The sequence below is a fragment of the Galeopterus variegatus genome, unplaced genomic scaffold (genome assembly GCF_000696425.1).
Source record: "Galeopterus variegatus unplaced genomic scaffold, G_variegatus-3.0.2 Scaffold3851, whole genome shotgun sequence".
In the NCBI taxonomy this organism is placed as follows: Eukaryota; Metazoa; Chordata; class Mammalia; order Dermoptera; family Cynocephalidae; genus Galeopterus; species Galeopterus variegatus.
This window is the reverse complement of record NW_007729962.1, coordinates 30,385-55,235: the sequence shown is the minus strand read 5'-3', so window position 1 is coordinate 55,235 and position 24,851 is coordinate 30,385. Positions and strand designations below refer to the sequence as shown.

The 24,851-nt window shown below is 36.1% G+C and overlaps 1 protein-coding gene across 2 annotated transcripts; it reads right to left on the bottom strand.

The window, feature by feature from the left end:
* Positions 1-7,221: 7,221 nt before the first annotated feature.
* Positions 7,222-24,027, bottom strand: LOC103601718 (pyrin and HIN domain-containing protein 1-like). Of its 2 annotated transcripts, XM_008586140.1 has the most exons (9): positions 23,965-24,027; positions 23,551-23,873; positions 19,205-19,489; positions 18,147-18,283; positions 17,288-17,452; positions 15,781-15,948; positions 10,387-10,833; positions 8,692-8,880; positions 7,222-7,565 (listed from the first exon to the last, which is right to left on the bottom strand). In XM_008586140.1, exons 3-9 carry the CDS (start codon positions 19,467-19,469, stop codon positions 7,536-7,538), a joined length of 1,401 nt encoding a protein of 466 aa, XP_008584362.1. In that variant the 5' UTR covers positions 19,470-19,489; positions 23,551-23,873; positions 23,965-24,027; the 3' UTR covers positions 7,222-7,535. The 2 variants fall into 2 exon arrangements, with proteins under 2 accessions (XP_008584362.1, XP_008584363.1); XM_008586141.1 differs by lacking the exons at positions 23,551-23,873; positions 23,965-24,027 and adding an exon at positions 22,865-22,934.
* Positions 24,028-24,851: the final 824 nt, after the last annotated feature.

The window sequence follows — 24,851 nt, the reverse complement described above, 5'->3', positions numbered from 1 at the left end:
AAAAGCATAATCTACACAAGATAAATTTTTAATAATTTTAACTTCATCAAAATGAAGAACTCTATTCTTTGAAAGATACTGTTAAGAGCATTGAAAGGCAAGTCATAGATTGGAGCTTAATATTTGCTAGTCACATAGCTGATAAAGACCTTGTATCTGTAATTTATAATAAACTCTTGAAATTCAATAATATGAGAACAACCAACTAAATTTTTTGAATGGGCAAAAGTGACAGGGGTGACAAATAAGCACATGAAAAGATACTCAACACAATTTATCATTAAGGAAATAAAATTAAAACTAAAGTGAGTTACCACTATACATTTATTAGAATGGCTAAAATTAAAGTGGATTGACCTTACAAGTGCTGGCAAGAGTGTGGATGAACTGGAACTGTCATACAATGCTGGATGGAATGTCAAATGGTACAACCACTGTGCCAAGAACTTTGGCAATTTTTAAAAAGTTAACATACACCTACAATGCTAAGGTCTGAGGGGGATGCAGAGCAACTGAAACACTTATTGCTGGTGAGAATGGAAATTGTTACAGTCCCTTTAGAAAAGAGTATGGCTATTTCTTATAAATTTAAACATATCTTTATCACATGACCTAGCCATCTCACTCTAAGTTTTTTACCACTTGAAATGATAACGTGTTCACAGAAATATCTGCATGTGAATATTTATGGAGGTTTTATTTGTAATTATGAAAAACTGTAAACAACCCCAATTGTCCCTCATGTGGGGAATAATAGATAAACTTTGGTGGATCCACAAAATGGAATTGTATTCAGCAATAAAAAGGAATAAACTACTGATACACACAAATACACAAATGAATCTTAAATGTATTATACTACGTGAAAGAAGCCAGATCCTTTCACAATTCTGTGTACATTTTAATAACATTTTATGACATTTTGGAAAAGGCAAAATTATAAGTAAAGACTAGATCAGTCTGGAGTTAGGGAAAGAGTTGAGAACAAAGTAGCATGAAAGAGATTTTTGTTATAATGAAACTATGCTACATCTTGATTTTTCTATATTCTATATCTCGATGAAACTATTCTATATCATGTATATAAATGCATTCTGTATACATGACTGCATGCATTTGTAAAAACTCACAGAAATTTCTATTAATGAGTAAATTTTACTGTATACATATGATACCATAATAAACATGGAAAATATGCATCAATTTGGGAGATAAAATTATGTATGTTTTAACTATGGTTTTAATTGTGTTTTTCTATTCTCTGGAATAAGCAACCATTGCTATTATAATAAATATGATGAAACTCTTAAAAAAGACTCATAAAAACTAGATCGGACATTTTAGAACAATGAATATTTCTCATCCATCAGGTTAATAATACCCACAGTGTGTTAATGTGATAATAATATGATTATTAAGAACAATATCCTCAGAAGTATTATTTGGGACATCAATATGGCAATATTATTAACAATTATGTTCATACCATTTGACCCAGAAATTCTACTTATAGATACTTAACCTAGAAATGTTTGCTTATGAGCATTAATTGAACATTGTTCTTAAATTAGGAATAATTGGAGTGCTCAATAATAAAATACTAGCTGAATAAATCATTATAAATTAGTTATTGAACACAGCAGTTTAAGAAGTATGAGTTAGATTTATATGTTCTGACACATAAGGATTTACAAGCATAGCATACTATAAAATAAGGAATGCAGGATACAAACAATAATTATCATTGTACTTTCTTCATTGTTTATTACATGGTACCTAATTGCTAAGTACTTCAGATGGATTGACTCACTTAATGGCCTTGACAGCCATGACAATTATATTGATACTACTATTAGCCCTATTTTTACAAATGAGGAAACTGAGGCATACAGCTAGGTGTGCCTCTTCTAGTCATAATCATATTCTGATACTTTAGAGGTCCTCTCAGAGATACTTCTCATCCTCTTGCATCCCTTAAAACCACTTGGTAGAAACTGGTGTCTAAGATGTCTATGGTGGCAGATTAGCAGCTCTGTGAGCTGTTCTGACCTTCTCTGGTCTACACACTTCAACTTCCAGGAGAATCTCAGCTTCTCACCTTCTTTATGTTTGTTCCAAAGATGAGCTTTGATATGTGGTATTGTGCAAAATTACAAGATAGAGGGGAATTGTGGCATTAGAGGATGAAGCTATTTAAGTGAAAACAAAATCCAAGAGGCAAACTTTTTTGGGTAAGTCATTTCTTGCTTATCTCATTTAGAGACACCACTGTCCTTGGACGTTACAAGTTCAAAAGGGAATTAGCATGATGTCAAGGAAAGCAAAGACATTAATAGGGTAGGTCGGTTGTATAACTCGTCATCGCCATTATCTGCCTACTCAAGAACAGACAATTACAGAAAGTTTACATAAAGTATTGTGAATATGAGGTGTTAGAATAGCTCACAATACAAACATCATTTGTGTATGAAGAAGTTCTTTTCCTTAGTGTGCATAAGTAAAATTTGAATTTAGAGGAAGTGTTAGCAGTCTGTGACATCTCAGGATGGAATCTGTAACTAACTAGCTAAATGATGTCATTCTTACTGCTTCACTCAATCACCTGAACTTCAGTTTCCTCATTTTTTTTAGAATAATATTCGTTAAGGAAATATAAAAATGTCTAATTGGCATGTGAGACTGCTAAAATAAAATACACATAATCAGAAAGGAGGCAGTGTAAGGTAAAACCATACAATGTTATTCTTTTGATCTTTGGCTCCAGATCATAATGGTAGAACTTTAATTCTTCTTTTCCTTAGATTACTTGGGCATAAGTAGCCTTGAACCCTCACAGTAGCAGACGTCTCCATTTTGTCGCTCATAATTTCCTGCTCATCACCATATTCTACCCTCTAATGTACCTTCTCCAAACTGAAACTACAGCTGGATTCTAAATCAAGTTCTATAATTTACTGTCTAAGGGTCATTAGAAAAATGATTTTGCCTTTCTGTTTCTGATTTTTCATATATTATAGGTAGAGTAAAAAGGAGAAAACTATCAACCTTCTAAAGCTAATATGAAGATTAAGTGACACAAAATAATTGCAAAATATTGGGTGCCAAATATGTGATCAATAAATATGACAATAAATTTCATTTCTGGGTATCTACTTTCTGCTATTCTACTCTAAAGACAATTAATTATCTTCAGTGTTTAACTAATGCAGGTCTATGTGTGGAAACTTTCTGACTGATCTATCTGTGTGGAATGCAAGAACCAGGAAATATGGTTGGTGAGCTGCTAAGGAGCTGTTGGAACTTGTGTAAGTGACTGGGAACAGATATTTCACATCAGACAGGGCCAGAAATTCTTCTAACATATACTAGTGCCTTCTTGAAAATAACTAGAAGGCACTTCATTTGGCAGAAAAATCACTCAATTAATTATGCCAGCTCCGGGAGACCAATTCTGAAAAGTGAACAGATATTTCACATCAGACAGGGCCAGAAATTCTTCTAACATATACTAGTGCCTTCTTGCAAATAACTAGAAGGCACTTCATTTGGCAGAAAAATCACTCAATTAATTATGCCAGCTCCGGGAGACCAATTCTGAAAAGATATCCTTTATTCTAGGCTAATGCAACTGCTTCCCAAACATAGGGATTGACAATTAAAGCAAAGGTTGGATTTCAGCCCCTACCTGCCACCTCAGCCTGGGTTTTTTTGAGCAAGGCACAGCCTGTTCATTCTTGACCAGGGCTTTATCCTTAAAGATCACACACAAAGTATAAATCCAAACATTGTTTGAGGCCCTTGCGCCCCACCCTGATTTCAGGCCACACATTATTTGCTTCTAAGCAACTTAGGAATAGATTAAAAAGACTCCTGGAGAAGCACTCCTTTTTAAAAAATGATGTTTATTATTATTGATAAACTATAAAGATTATAGATGCAAAATATGGCATTTAGAAAATATAAAAAAGTATAAAGAATAAAACAAAAAACACCCCTAACAAAACATTCCCTAGAATTAATAGCTGCTGTATATTGTATTTCAACCAGGTATATATATGTATAAACGTGTACAAAAATGATGTTTATTATTATTGATAAACTATAAAGATTATAGATGCAAAATATGGCATTTAGAAAATATAAAAAAGTATAAAGAATAAAACAAAAAACACCCCTAACAAAACATTCCCTAGAATTAATAGCTGCTGTATATTGTATTTCAACCAGGTATGTATACACACCCATTTTTTTCTCTGTACTTAGATCTTATCTCTACAAACACCATTATCAGTGGCATCCAGGTTTTTAGAAGGAGGGCTCTAGTGAAGTTTCCATATCTGAATCAAAATCGAGTAATTATTTCTGGCTTTTCTTGGCCTTGATGACCTTGAAGAAAGAGATAAAGATAGACCAGTTGAGATGCAGGTGGCCATACATTTCTTCCTTCACTCATACTATGTCTCCTCCCCAGGGATCACATCTTTTTCCCTATTTTCTTCAAAAGTACTTTTTTCTCAATCTATATCTCTTTTAAAGAATTCCTGTCCTTTATGTACCCCTGCCTGTTTTGCTGGGACCATGAAATCATATACTCAATTCTACCCAGCATAAGCACATGTGGAAGAGCAGATGTCAAGAACAACAGGAGAGAGGAAGGAGTTGGTGTACCCCACGCCAGCAGTTGAGGGGAAGGTCCTCATTGGGCAGAAAGATTCTTGTGAAGGAATTCTGGTGCAATTCTTGTGAAGGAATTCTGGTGCAGTTCTTGTGAAGGAATTCTGGTGCAGTTCTTGTGAAGGAAGGTTTGGAATGTTTGACTGATGGCTTTGAGAACTGAAGAGATCTAAGAGCATGTGCACTTCTGTGTGCCTAGATAGGTCAGCCTTTGTAGTTGATCTTTTTGCATTCCAATTCTAGCTTAGTGTTTGAAGATTCCCAAAAGAATGTATGTGTCAGTGTGACAAAGAGCATGAACTTTGTCATCTAGATTCAACTGCCTCTGTCTGCTGTATTTTACTAAAGGCATGTACCTCTCTGTTCTGTTTTGCTCAGGGACATCCCTAGTAATTCAGGTCTGTTATGAGCTATGTTGACAACCTTCTGTGGTAGAAAATATTTTCCCTAATTTACAGATGATGAACATAAACTTCCTAGGGTTTAAGTCTTTAGTCAACTAGAAAATCACAGAGCTAGGATTTGAAACAAATGTGCCTTAATCAAATCAAAATTCTTATTAAATTAACTCCCTGCTTTGATAAATTCAATCAATTCTTTATTGTTTAGCTTACATGTGATATCATTTGAAAGTCTCTTGAAATTTTCTTTCTTCACTATAATTAAAAGTATCTTTTTAAAAAATGATGGAAAGAAAGTTTACACACACTAAAAAGCAAGGCTTGGTTCTTTTTCTATCAGCTGAACTCTCTGTGTAATAGCAGTAGTATAGTTCCCTTAAAGTATAAACAAAATAATTTTCCACTTTGGAAGAATGATGCTCCCATGGAGTTCCCACCTTCATGTAACTGTGAATCACAGATCTCAGCTGCCACTTATCCACACTCAATGCCAATTCAAAGCAGATGAGTTTAAGTTTATCGCCTTCCTCACAGTTGACGCTGGTCAGTCGTCCGTACACCACCACCTCCATCTTCCCTGTATTATCTTGTATTTCGTAAAAAGTGCATTCTTCTCTCACATTTTTCTGCAAAAGAAAATGATCATTCATCTTCTGAGAACCGGATCAGGAATTTTCGCTTCCGTGAGAAATACACAGTACTAATAGAAACTTTTTTCTCTGTCAGGGTAAATAGAGCTGTAAGTCCAGAATTACAGGTACCAAATAGCTTAAGATAGTCCTGGTCAGAAAATCCTCCTTTTTGAATCCTCTATTGAGTCTTCCTTGTTTAAGGTCTTACTCTGCTGAATTTTTCTAGAAAAATTGATCACTTTCCTAATTTTTTTCTGCTTTTACATGAGTGAAGCTGAGATTTCCTAAAGAGATTGCATACAGAGAAATCTGATTACCTTGGTACCTTTCTTTGATACCTGCTCAAGAACAGAAAATAAATGCCATTCATGGCTTACTATGAGTCTGAGAAAGACTATTGCAAGTCTTCATTAAGTGGGTTATGTTATCTCAATTCGTAATTTTTCCTTCTATCTTCTGTATTCAGTCTTCTCCAATCTGCCCAAATCTTGAATCTAGATCATCTAATCCCATTGTTCCATTTACTTTCTCACTTACTTTATTCATTGTTCTATAACAGCATATACAAGGGTATGTCAAAAATTTCATGTAAAAGTTGAATTACAAGATAATACAAATCTTTCCATGAACTTTTTGGAGACCTCCTTGTTTATGTACAGCCATTTAAACAGAGTGTACAGAAACAGCACAGGAAAAAGGAAAGAGCCACCCTAGAAGACATATACAATGGAGTGTGAAAGAATACTTTAAAAAAGAAGTTAGGACAGAAAAGCATAGCATTTTCAATGGTGTGTTGGGACTGAAAGACATACCTATTGTCTAAGAATTTACCAAACTTCTATGCATTTTATTATCCATATTGCCAATTTATAAAGGATTAAACAACATGATTTCTCTAGTCTTTTTACTTCCATATTTCTCTTACTATTTAATGCAGAAGTCAGTTGTTCAACAACATTTTGGTGAATGACTGAATGGGAAGAGGTGAGAGCACTTTAGAGTCCAGATGATCAGAATCCCAGCGAACTGCTGGACATAGCTGCATTCTAGGGAAGAGTATTCTATCTGATTTCTTACTCTGGTTGTCACAACCAGGATCCAGACTTGGAAAGGATCTTTTATTCACAATTAAATTAAGTTGTTCATTGATACANCAAATAACTAGAAGGCACTTCATTTGGCAGAAAAATCACTCAATTAATTATGCCAGCTCCGGGAGACCAATTCTGAAAAGATATCCTTTATTCTAGGCTAATGCAACTGCTTCCCAAACATAGGGATTGACAATTAAAGCAAAGGTTGGATTTCAGCCCCTACCTGCCACCTCAGCCTGGGTTTTTTTGAGCAAGGCACAGCCTGTTCATTCTTGACCAGGGCTTTATCCTTAAAGATCACACACAAAGTATAAATCCAAACATTGTTTGAGGCCCTTGCGCCCCACCCTGATTTCAGGCCACACATTATTTGCTTCTAAGCAACTTAGGAATAGATTAAAAAGACTCCTGGAGAAGCACTCCTTTTTAAAAAATGATGTTTATTATTATTGATAAACTATAAAGATTATAGATGCAAAATATGGCATTTAGAAAATATAAAAAAGTATAAAGAATAAAACAAAAAACACCCCTAACAAAACATTCCCTAGAATTAATAGCTGCTGTATATTGTATTTCAACCAGGTATATATATGTATAAACGTGTACATATACACACCCATTTTTTTCTCTGTACTTAGATCTTATCTCTACAAACACCATTATCAGTGGCATCCAGGTTTTTAGAAGGAGGGCTCTAGTGAAGTTTCCATATCTGAATCAAAATCGAGTAATTATTTCTGGCTTTTCTTGGCCTTGATGACCTTGAAGAAAGAGATAAAGATAGACCAGTTGAGATGCAGGTGGCCATACATTTCTTCCTTCACTCATACTATGTCTCCTCCCCAGGGATCACATCTTTTTCCCTATTTTCTTCAAAAGTACTTTTTTCTCAATCTATATCTCTTTTAAAGAATTCCTGTCCTTTATGTACCCCTGCCTGTTTTGCTGGGACCATGAAATCATATACTCAATTCTACCCAGCATAAGCACATGTGGAAGAGCAGATGTCAAGAACAACAGGAGAGAGGAAGGAGTTGGTGTACCCCACGCCAGCAGTTGAGGGGAAGGTCCTCATTGGGCAGAAAGATTCTTGTGAAGGAATTCTGGTGCAATTCTTGTGAAGGAATTCTGGTGCAGTTCTTGTGAAGGAATTCTGGTGCAGTTCTTGTGAAGGAAGGTTTGGAATGTTTGACTGATGGCTTTGAGAACTGAAGAGATCTAAGAGCATGTGCACTTCTGTGTGCCTAGATAGGTCAGCCTTTGTAGTTGATCTTTTTGCATTCCAATTTTAGCTTAGTGTTTGAAGATTCCCAAAAGAATGTATGTGTCAGTGTGACAAAGAGCATGAACTTTGTCATCTAGATTCAACTGCCTCTGTCTGCTGTATTTTACTAAAGGCATGTACCTCTCTGTTCTGTTTTGCTCAGGGACATCCCTAGTAATTCAGGTCTGTTATGAGCTATGTTGACAACCTTCTGTGGTAGAAAATATTTTCCCTAATTTACAGATGATGAACATAAACTTCCTAGGGTTTAAGTCTTTAGTCAACTAGAAAATCACAGAGCTAGGATTTGAAACAAATGTGCCTTAATCAAATCAAAATTCTTATTAAATTAACTCCCTGCTTTGATAAATTCAATCAATTCTTTATTGTTTAGCTTACATGTGATATCATTTGAAAGTCTCTTGAAATTTTCTTTCTTCACTATAATTAAAAGTATCTTTTTAAAAAATGATGGAAAGAAAGTTTACACACACTAAAAAGCAAGGCTTGGTTCTTTTTCTATCAGCTGAACTCTCTGTGTAATAGCAGTAGTATAGTTCCCTTAAAGTATAAACAAAATAATTTTCCACTTTGGAAGAATGATGCTCCCATGGAGTTCCCACCTTCATGTAACTGTGAATCACAGATCTCAGCTGCCACTTATCCACACTCAATGCCAATTCAAAGCAGATGAGTTTAAGTTTATCGCCTTCCTCACAGTTGACGCTGGTCAGTCGTCCGTACACCACCACCTCCATCTTCCCTGTATTATCTTGTATTTCGTAAAAAGTGCATTCTTCTCTCACATTTTTCTGCAAAAGAAAATGATCATTCATCTTCTGAGAACCGGATCAGGAATTTTCGCTTCCGTGAGAAATACACAGTACTAATAGAAACTTTTTTCTCTGTCAGGGTAAATAGAGCTGTAAGTCCAGAATTACAGGTACCAAATAGCTTAAGATAGTCCTGGTCAGAAAATCCTCCTTTTTGAATCCTCTATTGAGTCTTCCTTGTTTAAGGTCTTACTCTGCTGAATTTTTCTAGAAAAATTGATCACTTTCCTAATTTTTTTCTGCTTTTACATGAGTGAAGCTGAGATTTCCTAAAGAGATTGCATACAGAGAAATCTGATTACCTTGGTACCTTTCTTTGATACCTGCTCAAGAACAGAAAATAAATGCCATTCATGGCTTACTATGAGTCTGAGAAAGACTATTGCAAGTCTTCATTAAGTGGGTTATGTTATCTCAATTCGTAATTTTTCCTTCTATCTTCTGTATTCCGTCTTCTCCAATCTGCCCAAATCTTGAATCTAGATCATCTAATCCCATTGTTCCATTTACTTTCTCACTTACTTTATTCATTGTTCTATAACAGCATATACAAGGGTATGTCAAAAATTTCATGTAAAAGTTGAATTACAAGATAATACAAATCTTTCCATGAACTTTTTGGAGACCTCCTTGTTTATGTACAGCCATTTAAACAGAGTGTACAGAAACAGCACAGGAAAAAGGAAAGAGCCACCCTAGAAGACATATACAATGGAGTGTGAAAGAATACTTTAAAAAAGAAGTTAGGACAGAAAAGCATAGCATTTTCAATGGTGTGTTGGGACTGAAAGACATACCTATTGTCTAAGAATTTACCAAACTTCTATGCATTTTATTATCCATATTGCCAATTTATAAAGGATTAAACAACATGATTTCTCTAGTCTTTTTACTTCCATATTTCTCTTACTATTTAATGCAGAAGTCAGTTGTTCAACAACATTTTGGTGAATGACTGAATGGGAAGAGGTGAGAGCACTTTAGAGTCCAGATGATCAGAATCCCAGCGAACTGCTGGACATAGCTGCATTCTAGGGAAGAGTATTCTATCTGATTTCTTACTCTGGTTGTCACAACCAGGATCCAGACTTGGAAAGGATCTTTTATTCACAATTAAATTAAGTTGTTCATTGATACAGATGGAGAAGAACTTAAAAAATAAAATTCTAGGGATATATGTGTTAATATAAAGTCTGCACTCTCCTGGGCCAGGGTGGCTGTGAATGGATCATCACAGCTGATAATATGCCAAGTTTCCTGGTGAATCATTTTCTAAAGAACTTGCCTAGTAATACCTTGAAAAGAGGAATGTTCAGAGATTACCTATTCCACGTCCTGAAGTGGAAGATTTCACCCAACTATCCTTGGTCAGGGGAACCTTGATTTCCTGTCTTCAGTAGGTTGACCAAACTCCAGTTGGCAAGTTAAGAGTTTTAAAATCTGGGGTTGCAGAAGAAATTTTACCAAACAATGCTGTGGGCTTACCTTATGTACCATAAACACCCCATTCACAAATTTTTCTTTAGTTTGAGAGCAAAGATGATTGATTTTGGGAGTTGCATTGGCATTTTTAATCAGTCTGCTTGAGATCTCCATCTTTCGGTCAGCATTCACTTCAGATACAAATGAGGCACTGTATACCTCCAGGAACCCATTGCGGCCAAAATAATCTGATATGGCAATGACCTTCTTTGGGGTGAACATCTCCTTCAGGTTGGTGTTAAAAACCTTCACTTGGAAGAATTCACTCTCAGTAGCTACTGTGGCATGAAACATCTTTCTCTCTCCATCTCTGAGACATGTCTCCATCTCTGAGACATGAGACTCATACACAAATGGTTCTGTTGCTTTGAGCACCATCACTTCTTTGGGGCCACTCTGGTAGCCATCTTCTTTGGAAGCTTCTTTAGGTACAGTCTTCAATCTTGGTTTCTATTTAGAATGAACACACCAAAGCACAGGCACAATTAAGACAGGGAATACAAGTTCACTCTCTACTAAGAGTCATCCCGGGCTCTGTGTTGATCCTCAAGGATCACCTTAAGTGGGTGGAATTGGGGAAAACCTAGACAAAGATGGTATAATTTAGCTAATGGAAGAAATGGAGAAGATTTAAGGAGTAATTTTCTTTTTTATTGTTTTATGAGTGTGGAAGAAAGAATAATTTTTCTTTAATGAGGATTAATCCAGGGATAAAAGATGCATCTCCTAGCAAGGGCTATGCAGAGGCAAAGGGTGAAGGCAATGCTGTGATAAGAGACTCCCAAGAGAGTTGAGAATGAAAAGAGAATCTCAATTTTACTCCTTCCTGCTCACTTTAGTGACCAAATAAGACAGAAATAGAGAAGAAAATAAATCACTCTTAATAGTACTGAGAATGAGGAATGGTCTCAACCACAAACTATAGATTTCATAGGATTCCAGATGTAACTAACCCTAGTAGATAGGGGCATTTTAAAGACCAAAACAATAAACCAGTGCTGTGTTACAAAAGGGATAGTATGACCACCACTGGAAGAACCTCATGAGCTTCCCTAATTTTAAGGGATTCAGGCTAGAGGCTCTCCAGTTGGAACAATGGCAGGCTTTGAGGAGATACATAAAATTGGAAGAGCTAGATGCAAGGGCACTTTTCTCTGACCCCCTGTCTTTCCAGTGTCCTGCACTATTTCTGAGTTTCAGGAGAGCACTCCTATTTGGAGGGGATGCTGCTGATCTAGAGAAGAAAGATGGAGGCAGAGGTCGACCATGGGAGTCTCAGTGACCAGTGCATGAAGCCAGACCAGCTGCTTCCACAGACCAGTGGTGCTCAGTGTGATCTAACCTGAAAAATTATACCTGTGGGTGATGGGGCTTAACTCTGATTGGCTTCTCATCAATGTGGCTGATTCTCTTTTATATCAGAAAGCAGGTCCCCAATGAAAGTTAATCAGTAACAAAGAACCTCACAACAGTGGTGACATTAGCACCCTGACAAAAAATTCACAGGATTTAAAAAAGGAATTATACAACTACTCTGAGGGTAATGAAGGAAACCTGAGGGATATATGTTCTTCCTATGTTTATTGCAGGTATAGAGAATAGTGGAAATAATCTAAAGCCAAATAATATAAGATCATTTTTATAATAAACAGAATAACCATACAATTTTTCTTGTGCAATAAAGTAAGTGGGAGCTAAAAAAACAAATGAAAGAAAGATACAACAATCACAATAATATGTTGGACTTTCAAAAGGAGAGAACATAACTGAGGTTACCAGAGATGGGAAAGGGGGAAGGGTGGTAAGGAAAGGGAAGAATTGGTAAAGGGCTATGAAAAACCATTACATTGTATACTGTTGAATATATTAATTATCCTGATTTGAGCAACACACATTGCACACAGGTATCGATATTCAACTGTATCCCACAGATATGTACAATCAACTATGTTGCAATAAAAGAATAATTTAAATCTACATTGGTTGATTGAATGGCAGTTCAAGATATATTAAATGATTTTTAAAACTTTGAATTATAGGAAAAAAAAGTATAATGTGATGCAATCTGGGAGAAAACTATACTCTCTGTATATTCATAACAAAAGGTAAAGTCAGAAAGACTATACACCAAAATGTGGTGTTGATAAAGGAAAGACTTCAGATAGTTGAAATTTGATTATTTTTGCCTATATACCTGCTTTTCTTAAGTTTTCTAAGATGACATTTTTTGTGTTATAAAAAATGAAAGAGAAAGAACTGGTGATCATGTTCTGGTATTTCTCCACCCTGTTCTACTCTAAAGTATGGCTTTCATGGTGTACTAACAGAAAAACAAAAATGCAAACCAGAACACAAAAATAAAATTAAACAATCAAATGCCTAAATATACCCCTTACAAAATAGGGATGATTAGGTGCTCACTGTCATAGAGCATCCTAATGGAAGGGAGCATAAGAGTTAGAATTCTAACTTACGGTAGTATCTCAAAAAATACACTTAATAAAAATGAGTGACAGCCAAATAAGGGAATCAGTTTCTATTACCTGCTTTTTAGGTCCAGGAAACCCAGCGCTCCATCTATTTGAATGCTGTGCTGGAGAGATTCTCTCAAATTCAAAATTCCAGGGGCAGGATTCTGCTCCCCTTGTCTTCTGCATCAGGCAACTAAATCCTTCAGCATTCTCAACAATAATCAAACTCATTCAGATATTGCCCAGGTCATTCCCAGTACCAGGATTTTTATACTTTGTTTAAGTAAGAGCAGGGAGTGTCTGTAAAACCATTTATCTGGACTATCTATAATTTTAGTAATGGAAGCCCGTTTCTAGCATTCTATATCCAATATCAGTTTGCCATAGTTCTTACCACTTATGGCATTTATTTATCTAGTTCATAAGGTGCCACTTGTTGATAGAGTTGTGGATGAAAAAGCCGCTTGAAACACCTGCCTCTGGTGTGTGGCTTCCTGAGTAGAACACCCTCTGGCCACTCGTGCCATCATTAGAAAGCCATCATTAGAAGGCCTGCAGGACCTGGCTGTGGAAACAAACCTGGAACATAACACTGTCTATTCATAAATTTTAAGAACAAAAATAAATTATAGACATTGTAACATCCTTACTGAGACTCTGGAGGCACTATATGCCATTAGATGCTTAAGTTTTGGAGTTCAATAATGCTGAATTTGAATCCTGGTTTTAACATTCACTATCTGTGTGATCTTGGAGAAGATTTTAATGTCTATAAACCTCAGTTTTCTCATAAGTGCAGCAGGACTAAGAATAGCATTCTCACGTGGTGTTATGAAGAATAAATGAGGTAATGTACATAAAGAACACAGGACCATAAAGAACTCCAGCACCACTAAATGCTCAATACACAGAAATAGCAATATGGTCCTTGTTATTTTAAGATCTGCGAAGGGGGTCTGTATTTCTGCTCTCATCCACACGTGTTCCATGCTTTATGTTGACCTTCTTGAAGGAAATCCCAGATAGAAATAGTATGGGAAGCACTTTATTAGAGAAGCTTCTGCCACATGTAGTATTCACTTCTGCTACATGTTGTATTTTAACATCACTGATAAGAGCATCTTGTGCATTTTTCAAAATCAATTAAGCCAAAATCTTTTATCACAATAGTAGGATTTTTGATGCCTAAACTATACTATCTGTTTGGATAATATTTAAAAATAGTTGTTGACTTTTTACTCTAAGATTAAGCCCTTAACCATAGCACCCTGCTCATGAATCATGCCAGTCTGTGCTATTTGCTTCAGGGGAGGGAGACATAGCAGCATGAATTAGAGATAACATTGGTCTTCTTCTCGGTTTGTATGCAGACATCAAAGACAACATAGTTGGAACATCCCACGATGCATATGAGCAAGGCTTTCCTGCCCATGTAGTGGGTCATAAAGTGGTCAGGGACCTTTGTTTGTAAGAATTCTATGAAAGTGGCTGAGTCCCAAAGAAGAAATGGCTGTATGGTGTGTTTAGGTGTATGAGGCCAAGGAAGCAGATGAGTCTCCCTTGGATCCTGTGCTCCAGCATGCTCAGGGCAAGTAGAATGATTTCTGTGTGAATAGAAATGACTTTGTCACATATTTAGGCAGATGGGACCTTAGAAAATGTCACTTCCAAGCCTGTATACATAAAGATTATACAGGGAATTACAAATTATTGGAGCAGATAATAACAACAATAAAACATAACTAGAGAAACCTTGTATACAGGAATTCTATCTTCAACTCTTATGTTTGGGATGGTGGTGGAGGTAAAGTCTAGCTAAGTGGGCAGTTTGGGCCTTGGGTGAGAAATTAAATTAGAGAATACTGATTTAAATGCTGCTTTGGCCTATTCCTCAAGTTTCCTGCCTAATCACAGCAGATAAAGTCTAGCTAAGTGGGCAGTTTGGGCCTTGGGTGAGAAATTAAATTAGAGAATACTGATGTAAATGCTGCTTTGGCCTATTCCTCAAGTTTCCTGCCTAATCACAGCAGGCATAGGCATTTCAGCTCTGAGTGCAGGCAACCACATGGGTCATACCAGGGCAGAACAAAGGGCAGGCTGGAATAGAAGATGCCTACAGGGCAGGCTGGGATCAAAGATGCCTACAGGCATGCACTCACTCTTCCACATCTGTCTTCTGTTCTCCTTGGATGGGGTACAAATAATCTGAGCTCACTGCCTATTTAGGAAGACATACATATATTGCAGCTGTGATAACTGCTGAAAAAGAAATATAAAGGGACCCTTGAAATCAAACGATGGAAATATCTGATATATTCTTGAAGGGAGATATAAATGAGGACATGCCTGAGCAAGATATACAAGCTTGCACCTGAAGGTTGAACATATTTGAAACAGTAGTGAATTAAGAAAAATGATTCCAAATGAAAAAGAGCAAATGTCAAAATATCTGACTTGGAAATGAGCATGGAATGTTGACAATGAATCCTGAAGTGCAGTCAGAGAAAAGGGGGAAAGGTTGGAAGGAAATTGGAATGGAGGGGATGAACCCACTCATATTCATTTCTTCTTGTCTCATCATCTTCCCCCCTTCCCCGCCACACCGCCCCAGTCTAACCTCATGTGGAAGCCCTTTTGAAATCAGAGGTTATTTCATAAACATGTGCCTTGTAAACAGCAAAGGAGTTAAAATCTAGTAAGATCTCAAAATGCATACCTGATAAATGATTGTATGATTACATTAAATGAATAAATTGTACATAGTGGGAAATTAGATGAGAATTGTACAAAAATAAATTGTATAAAAATAAGTATAAAAAAATAAATTGTGTGTAGTGGGAAGTTAGATGAGAAGCTCTTCCCAGATCATGACAACCATTGTAATTACGTTAAGGAGGTAAAAAGAGTGGGTACAGGAAGCTGGTACCTTGGTTGAGGAACAGCTGGATGGGGCTGGTGGAGGCAGGTGAGCAGTCTGAGGGGGACTCTCAGCAGGGCAAATGCTGGTAGCTGAAGTTTCTGAATGCCAGCTCATTTCCTGGGAAAGCATCTTCCTTTTTGTGTCCTCAGTTTTGCTGGTTACATTTTTCCTTTTCTGGAAAAAAACAGACTTTTTTTTTCTTATTTCTGGTTAGTGATTTTCAAAGTCAACACAGAGCACAACACCTTTCTATATCTGCTGCATACTGGCCTAAGCCAACTTGGTCAAGCACAGCGCTCAGGATTATATTTTAGTAAATGTCTCTCCCAGGTAGTAAGAGAAGCAAATCTGAGAAGAAAGTCAGTCTCAATTATGAGACAGTTTAGCTACACCTTTCTCATCAAGAAAATATACCAAATTGGTTCCTGACATCTGTTTACCAAGCTTCTAAAAAATCATCTATCTGAACTTTTAGAAGAGATTATTGGAGAAAATATGGATTCTTAGAACTAACAACAATAATAACAGGAAACAAAATTAAAAAATGAGGGTCTCTTATGTAGGAAGTCTGTCTTCAACTGGTACATGTGGTAAGGATGTAGTGTGGGTCCGAATAAGCGTGGGTCCTGAGTTAGAAACTATATTAGAGAACAGTGATTGAAATTGTGCTCTTGCCTTCTCCTCATGTTGCTTTCAGCAATATTTCCCTGCTCATTCACCTCAGATACAGTCTTCATAGCCCCAGGTTGCAAGTAACCACAGGGGCCATACCAGGGCAGAATAAAAGGGGCAAAATAAAAGGATCGTGATAAAAGTAGACACATACAGGTGCCAATTCTCTTTTTCTACTCTTGTCTTCTCTTCCCCTGCACCAGTGTACCTATGGTATGAACTTATTGTCTACAGAGTAGAAAGACATCCATTTATCACAGTAATAATAAATGCCCTAAAGGAATAGTAAAAGGCCCTGTGAAGGATCTCTTTTGGAAGGGAAGGATCAGTGAAGACTTGCCTAAGGAGGGGATTCAGGCTGGCACTTAAAGGTTAGATATATTTGGACCAGTGAAGAGACAACAATAGTGAATTCCAAACCAATGAAACAGCATATGTCAAAGCATCTGACATGGGAAGGAGCACAGAATGCTGAAAGGAAACCCAGAAGTATGGTCAGTAAGCAAAAGGGAAAAGGGCAAAAAGAAATCAGAATATAGGGGATGAACACACTCAGATTCATCTCCGCCTGTCTGGATGCCCACTCCTCTACTCCTGGACTAACACAAGACAGCAACCCAGTTGAGATCAAGAATTATTTCATAAATGTGTATCTTGTAAATAGCAAAAGGCTTATCATACATTGAAATCATGATATATTCATTTGATAAATTATTGAATGATTTAATTATATAAAGAAATTGTGTATAGCAGGGGATTAGTGAGAAGCTCATTCAGTGTTATGATGATACTTGTAATATGTTGTAGGGAGGGACAAGTACTGGGAACAGGAAGATGGTACCTTGGTTGAAGAATTGCCGGATGGTGTTGGTGCAGGTATGTGAGGAGTCTGGGAACAGCCCTCAGTTTGCTGTGTGCTGGCTGCTGAAGGTTCTGGAAACTGACTCTTCTTGGTTAGCTGCGGCCTCTTGGAGTCATCAGTTTTTGAGGTTTTATTTTTCTTTTTCTGAAAAAAAGGGGATTTCCCCCCCCCCCTTTTTTGTCTGGTTAATGGTTTCTAATATTAGATGAACCACATATTTAATACTAAGTAAACTGATTTCTCATTTCTGGATTCTAATTATACTAACAGTTATGTCCTTCAGAACTGCAGGTGGTAACAGTCCATCCTCTGAAGACATAGACAGAAGGTAAGCACTGGGCATATATGAGGGGTCTTCAAAAAGTTCAGGGAAAGATTCACTGTTTCTTTTAATTTCATTTTTCCACAAACTTTCTGAAGTACCCTTGTATGACTGTTTTATACAAATAGGAGAAGAAATTTTAGACATGCCACTTCTTTATTCATCTCTGTGGTGATGGGAAGAGTAGTAGATTCAGATTTAGAAAATCCAAGTTTGAACTTAGTCTCTTTGAATAGGATTTGGCAAGCCATTTCTTTAAAGTGACTTCCATTATGGCACATATCTAAAAGAGTTATGATGATTTCATATTTCCATCATAGGGAATTATATTATGTAAGTTAAAGTGTGAAGTAGTTCTAAAACAAAATGGGTTAATAGAAACTTTTTAATTTGCTGAATCTGAACTTCATTTTCACTAGGTCCCTGGAATGAATAAAGAACTAAGTGCTCATAAGAAGGGAGTAAGTTGGAAGAGCCATAGTAGAAGCTTTGTCAGTGGGATCTTGGCCAACCTACTTTCAACACAGATGTATCCTTGATTGACTCAGGTTCCAAGGCTTTATTTGTGGTGGATACAGATTTGGCAGTACTGGGTTTATCCTGCTTGCTTTTTTTCACTGTAGTTTTTCCTTCCAATTTGAATTTCCTTGTAACTGATACAGTAAAAGAAAACACATTAAACCCAGAACAGCTGGTCTAAGACAACTGAAGCACTTTCAATACTATATACTCTCAGCTCCTGCTTGCAGGTCTATCTATGTCCATATCTACCTCTACTGCATTAGCCCAGACTGGCTGCAAGGTGAGCAATAGTCACAACACAGGCCCAGGCACTGTCAAATGCTCCTCAGTGCTTTCTTTACTCTTTCCTTGTGCGATTAGCGCATATTTCTCATTCTGTGGACTTCCATGGATCTCAGTCAAATCCTTTTCCAATCCTTTTATAGTGTATTGTTAATTTAAGAATCTGAAGTTTTCATGATGCTGATGGTGGGTCATCTTCTGTAAAAGATCTGCCCAAATTACAGAAACTAGAGAAAAAAAATATGATATGATTTGTTATGTGATCAAGTGGTGATATTGGACTTTGAACTCTTAAATATGTGTGTGTGTGTGTGTGTGTGTATTTTAACTAGATTTTACAAGCCACAAGTTCTTCACATCTCTGAGAGGCAGGTTTTTATTTAAGTACTACTTCATATTTGTTACTAGAAAAATTATCCTAGTAGAGCAGTAATATTAATTGGTTTAAATATTTTTTCAATGCACAATTTTTTCTAATTTTATTTTGTCATTTTTAAAAATCTTTCTAATGTATGGGAACCCCAGTCTCTCTCACCAATTCTTATGCTTTTTTTCTTTACCTCTACCACCAGAATATACCCTCCAAAATACATCAGATCTCTCCAGAGAAAATAAGTTCTCTAAGTAGTCAACTTGTTGACATCTGATGTACCACGATTGTCATGGCTACTGAGATTAAACTGGAAAAGGGATGTGTCAACTTTGACCAAGTCAAGGCTCTACTCAAGACTCAAGAGGATGCAGAGAGAGTGGGAGTCAGTCTCTATTACCTTTTAACTTCTCTCTTTGAAGTTTTTTAGCAAGGTTTCTAAATTGTGGTATGTCTTTGAGAAATTCTATTAGTTTGTTCAGACCGGCATCAACTCGGAACGTTTCTTCCATCAAGTCAGCAATCATAATTTTGTCATATTCATCCTGCATTTTTCTAGTCAGTTGTAAATCATGGGCCAGTAAAGACTTAACCAAGCGAAAATTATATTCATCGAGGCACTCTAATCCTTTCAGCAGGACAATTTTCTTGTATTCTTTCAACATCTTTAAAGATACGGGTGAGCCTACAAAAGAACAATGGCACACAGTATTGCACATTTATTCAGAGAATTTAAAAGACTGGTTTTGCCTATGTGAGTGAGTGGCCACGTCAGGGTGTTGTTCACTGCTGTGTGTATGAAAAGAAGACTAAATTACCAGATGCGTTACTATGGAAAATGGGTCATGAACTGCCACATTAGGAACTTCTAAGAAATTCTTCCTTTTTAGTGATGATAGTTGAGTTGTATCATGGTGGGTGTGGTGGAAAGATGTCTGGAAACAAGCAGCTGTTGCAGTGTTTAGAGTGTGAGCTGTGTAGTGTCAAAGTCCCTGGCTCCTCCTCCCATCCTTTGCTGGGACTGGAGCCTATTCCCCAATGTGTGCCTGTGGAGGCATAACTCCTCCCATACCCACTCTGACTGAAGTGGCTTATGTGTAAAATGGGCTGCAGACTCTCACCTTACACATGAATAACTTTCCACAGCACAATAGCTCCATGCTGGGATACTAACCCTAGTCCACTTGACTCTTCCCTAATCAGCTCTCATTAGCATCTTGGTGTTAGACCATGTTCTCTATGTCCTCTGTGCCCGTATTACTGTCACTTTGCTGAACATCTACGGCTCTCTAGTGCAGGGTCACGGCATTTATTGGCTAGATTTGTTTCAGTAGTGGCTTGACTTTTCTCCTTTCAGACTTGATTTCTCTAAGCAGTTCTGTTCATAAAGCCAGTTTTCTCTCTATAAGCCACATTTCTATCTCACTAATATTCTTCAGTCACCCCATTTTCTTTTTAAAAAGTGTCTTTCTCCTTTAAATATCTTGGAAGGCCTTGAATAATTGGCATTTTTTTAACATCTATTACTTTTGTATTTCTTATATGCTCCTTCAGAAATACAAAACACACCTTGACTTTCTATGTTTTCTGACTTTTCTGAATTCCCTTCTCACTGCCTGGAAAGTCATTTCCACATTCTTTCTCTGACTATCTCCCATATAACCTTTAAAACTCAACTGAGGCTTTGTCTTCTAGAAGTTTCCAGAGTCCCTATATGGTCTGAGGGTCACTCCTGTGGATCTCTTTAGCACTTTGTGAGCTTCCTTGATGACACTCAGTGCATGATATGGATTCCAATTTTCTGTTTAAAATTATAAATTTTTCTAGTTTAGGAACCATATATTTGTGTAGCTTTTGGTGTACCTTCTGGATAATCAGCATATTCGAATTCCTGAGGCTGTCAATTGCTTTCTTTTAGAGAGAACATGGGAATCCTCAGATTTAAAAAGCCCATAGGTTGAAGAAAAAATTCACACTAGACACACTATAGTGAAACTGAGGAATATTAAAAAAAAAAAAAAAGCATACTCTGTAAGCCTCCAGAAATAAATAACGGCTCACCTACAAAGATCCAATAATCAGATTGAAACTGATTATTGATAGCAAAACTGCCCACAGCAGGACAATGGAGTAATTTTTACATAATACTTGTCCAAAATCCCTTATCTATTGCAAAGCTCAAAAAGTTTTAAAAATGGAGAGTTTTGATTTGTTTCGTCAGTGTTAACACAATTTATTTGCAAAATTAAACCAGATGTGAGGTGGCAGGACGGCTATGCATAATCGTCATTCATTCCACTTAAATGTGAACATTCGTATATTTTGTTGCTGAAATATTAGTGCTTTCAGTTTTGAAGTAATGATCCAGATCCCAGTGGGGTTTCTAGCAATACAGTACTTAGAATATACACATTACATAGTCTTTCTGAAGGTTCCAAATTCTGAACTTCAAAACATATCTAACCCCACAGATACAGAAGAGGTGATCTCAAGCTGTCTTGAGGTAATAAAATAGTTTAGCAACTAGAGTTTTAAACTGAACAAAAAGATATTTAAACAGAAGAGCCTCACTAACTATTCTCTGACATTCAAGACCTCAATATTCTGTCTCTAATGCCTAATGTAGAATGGAACTAAAGTAAGGAAATTCTGCCTCTAATGCCTGGTGCAGAATGGAGCTAAAGTAAAAGTTTAATATACTTATGAAAATATTGATATTGAGACATCATGTATATGAATAATTGTGTTTGTGAAACTAAGACATTTTCAACTATGTGAATAAGTTTATTCTCATGTTTTTTACAGTTGGGGAAAATTATATAATATTATAATATAATATATATTTTAATATAAGGTTATATTGTATCCAATATAATATATTTGGATCACAAATCCAGATGAGATTTTTGCTTAATATTATTTTATGATACTTTTTTTGTGTCACTATCTTAAATCGGTAGTTTTGCAAGACAAAGATCCACACAAAAACATCTATTGGAAGCAATATCCAAGAAGAAAGCAATAAGTAAACTTAAGAAACACTGCAACCCAAAAGGTAAGAAGTGAAAAATGAACTTAAGTGTGCCTACGTCTTAAAGATAAAGCCCCAATTGAAGAGAAAACAGGAAGTATATAACATGGTGGAAGGAGGAAAGAAAATGAATATGACAGTTCACTAATGCATTTCTTTTAAAGGATAAGATAGAAGTATAAGTTAAAAAATGAAAGACATGGAGGAAAATATAGAAGTGTTACATGTTAATATGTGATTTTGTAACATGGAGTATATTAATTAGCAGCATATACATAAAAGTCCTAACCAGTTAGGTGACAACTTTCATCAAATTTGATTTTAAAAAAATCTACCTATATGTTGTTAACAGAAGATTATGTAAAGGTGGAAAAATTTCAAAAACATTATAATGCAGAGTAAACAAAAGAAAGCCAGTTGATCTATATTAGTGTAGCTTTAAATAGACCTTATGACAAAAAGTATTATTAGAAACCACATGATAAAAAGTTCAACTCCTAGGAAGATACAACATTTTAAATTATATATTATCTAATAATAATAAATATATATTATTTATTATTACTTTATAGTCTTTCATAGTACTATAAGTAGTATTATGTAGTTTATTCCTCTCCATATATACACACATGCATACACAATTTTTAAATACATATATACATATATATGTATATACATGTACACATAATCACATATATACATAATATGCATTATATATGTGTGTGTGTGTATAATATATGAATTTGAGAGAACTACAAGGAAAAAATACAATTTTATGGTAGGAGATTTCAGTATAATCTTTAATTACTAAATGAACAAGGTAAAAGAATCTGTAAAGATTTAGGAAATTTGAGCAACATAATAGATAAGCTTAATTAACAAGGTGTTATCTACCATACAAAAAATTCTGAAAACAATATTTAAGTTAACACATTTATTCAACACACACGAATTATTGTACCATGCTATTCAGAAAGTCTTTAAAAATTCTAAAAGTACTGAATAGAAATCTATTTCTACTTGACTCACCTGCCTAAATCTTGCCACCAGGGGGGAAAAAAATCAATAACTTTCAGGATGGCAGATGGTAATCCCCAAATGACTGAAATACTGCCTCTAACATCTGGTGTAGATGGAGCCAAAGTAAAAGTTAAACATACTTATGAAAATATTAAGATACCATGTATTTGAATAACTGTGTTTGTAAAAATGTTTGTACTATGTATGTGTTTTTGTTCTCATGCTTTGTAAAATTGGGAAAATACATATAATACAGCTTTATGTCCATATGTCTTTTTTACTTAATATTATTTCATGATACTTTTTATACCACTATCTTGTGTTTTACCCAAGCCCCACCACAGCTATTCGAGTTTTCTATACTCCTTTTCCCAAGAGAACCAAAACTCTCTTATAAATATCAACTTATGTCTATACATACTCAGAGAATTTATTTTAAAATCTACAATCACCAAAATGCATTTCCCTTTCCTCAGGCATCAGTGATGGTAGAATAAAAGATGCTTATTATCTTCCTAAGTGAAAAATTAGAATCAAGCAACTGCAGCTTTCACTTTTTTTTGTATACAGTTGATACCAGTCCTATTCCCCTCACCCCACCACCCAGGAGAACCAATACCGATTTTCCTTTTGTATCTTGTGGATTTCAAGGAGGTATCTGGATCTTCTCAACAAAAAAGAGCAAAAGGACTCACCTCACTGAAAATTTCTTCCACAGTAACCCAGATATTGAGATCTTCAGAAATGCAGGAATCAATACTTGCTTTGTTTGACTAGGAAGATAAATCAGTAAAGCTCTCAGGAAGTGAACTGCAGGATGTTATAATCTCATGAAATTCTAAGAAAACGAAGTATTTCCAAAGATTACAAGAAAAAAATAGCACTGGTTGGAGTCACTTAATAACTTGACTAGTGCTGGCTGTCTTCTATGGTGCTTTCCCCGGGGAGTGGAGTTAGAAAACAGTGTTGAGACTCCTTCCATCAAGGTTCTTAGCTTTCGGTTCCTTAGCTTTCGTTTCTGTTAGAGAAAATGAAAAGTTTCTTTCCTGAAAGTGTCTCAATCAAAATGTCATATTACAGCAGAGTTACACTTTAAGTTTTTTTCTTACAAATATCAGTAGATGAGAAGAGTTCCAGCATTAGAACATTCTTGTCCAGCAGACTGACACGCAGGTCATTAGAAAGCTCTATTCCCTTAAATTACACTTAAATGCAAGAGAAGTAAAGTGAGTCGCCCAGCCGCTCCTCCCTCCTTTCCTGTTTACAGAATGGCAGTGGCAGGAGGAAATCATTGTAGAGTCATCTGTCATTACCAGTACTTGACTGCATTTCCTGCATGGGGGAATGCCAGCTATGTAGCATGATTTGTTTAAATATTACCTGAAGTATTCACCCAGTTATTAATAGTTGACAAACCGGGGACTCTCCAGAGGCAGAATGTCATTATGAATATGTTGATCCTTCTGTAAATATTCAGAAAAGAGTTTGACACTAGCTGCCTTCTTGACTATGACTAGGCTGCTTTACCTGAATGATTAAATTCATTATTACTCATACTTTCTGAATTATTCTGAGTAGTGGGCTTATATTATGACGACATTGAAACCTTGAAAATTCTGGAATACCACTGAACTTTTGGTAAGATAGGGGGCCTATTAAACCCTCATTCTGCAGGGTTTTTTCCTTTCAAGGACAGTGGATGCCCTCCAGAGTGCTGTAACCCCATGATGTCAAGTAAATGGCACCAGCCAGCAGATGGTGGTGTGATAACTCACTAGCCAATCTGCAAGAAGGATGAGGGCATGACTGGAAAAGGGGCCCTAGAGACACTAATACAGACAAATGATATGAGGCCATCTGCAGAGAAGAAGAAAGCTAATTGTCTTAATCCAAAGTAGGGTCATGGAGAGGATGGTTGAAGTCTGGGTTTGAAACCATCTAAATAACTTCACCAAAGCAGGAGTAAGTAAAAAAAAAAAAAAAAAAAAAAAAAAAA

What these genes read in the sequence shown, in the direction of transcription:
- LOC103601718 (XM_008586140.1), bottom strand. Translation starts at nt 19,469, where the DNA reads ATGTTGAAAGAATACAAGAAAATTGTCCTGCTGAAAGGATTAGAGTGC. An exon ending in AGGATACATCTGTGTTGAAA is followed by an intron (nt 17,453 to 18,146) that starts GTAGGTTGGCCA and finishes CCTTTTTTTCAG; the next exon opens with AAAAAGAAAAATAAAACCTC. An exon ending in TGATTCACAGTTACATGAAG is followed by an intron (nt 7,566 to 8,691) that starts GTGGGAACTCCA and finishes TCTTTCTTCAAG; the next exon opens with GTCATCAAGGCCAAGAAAAG.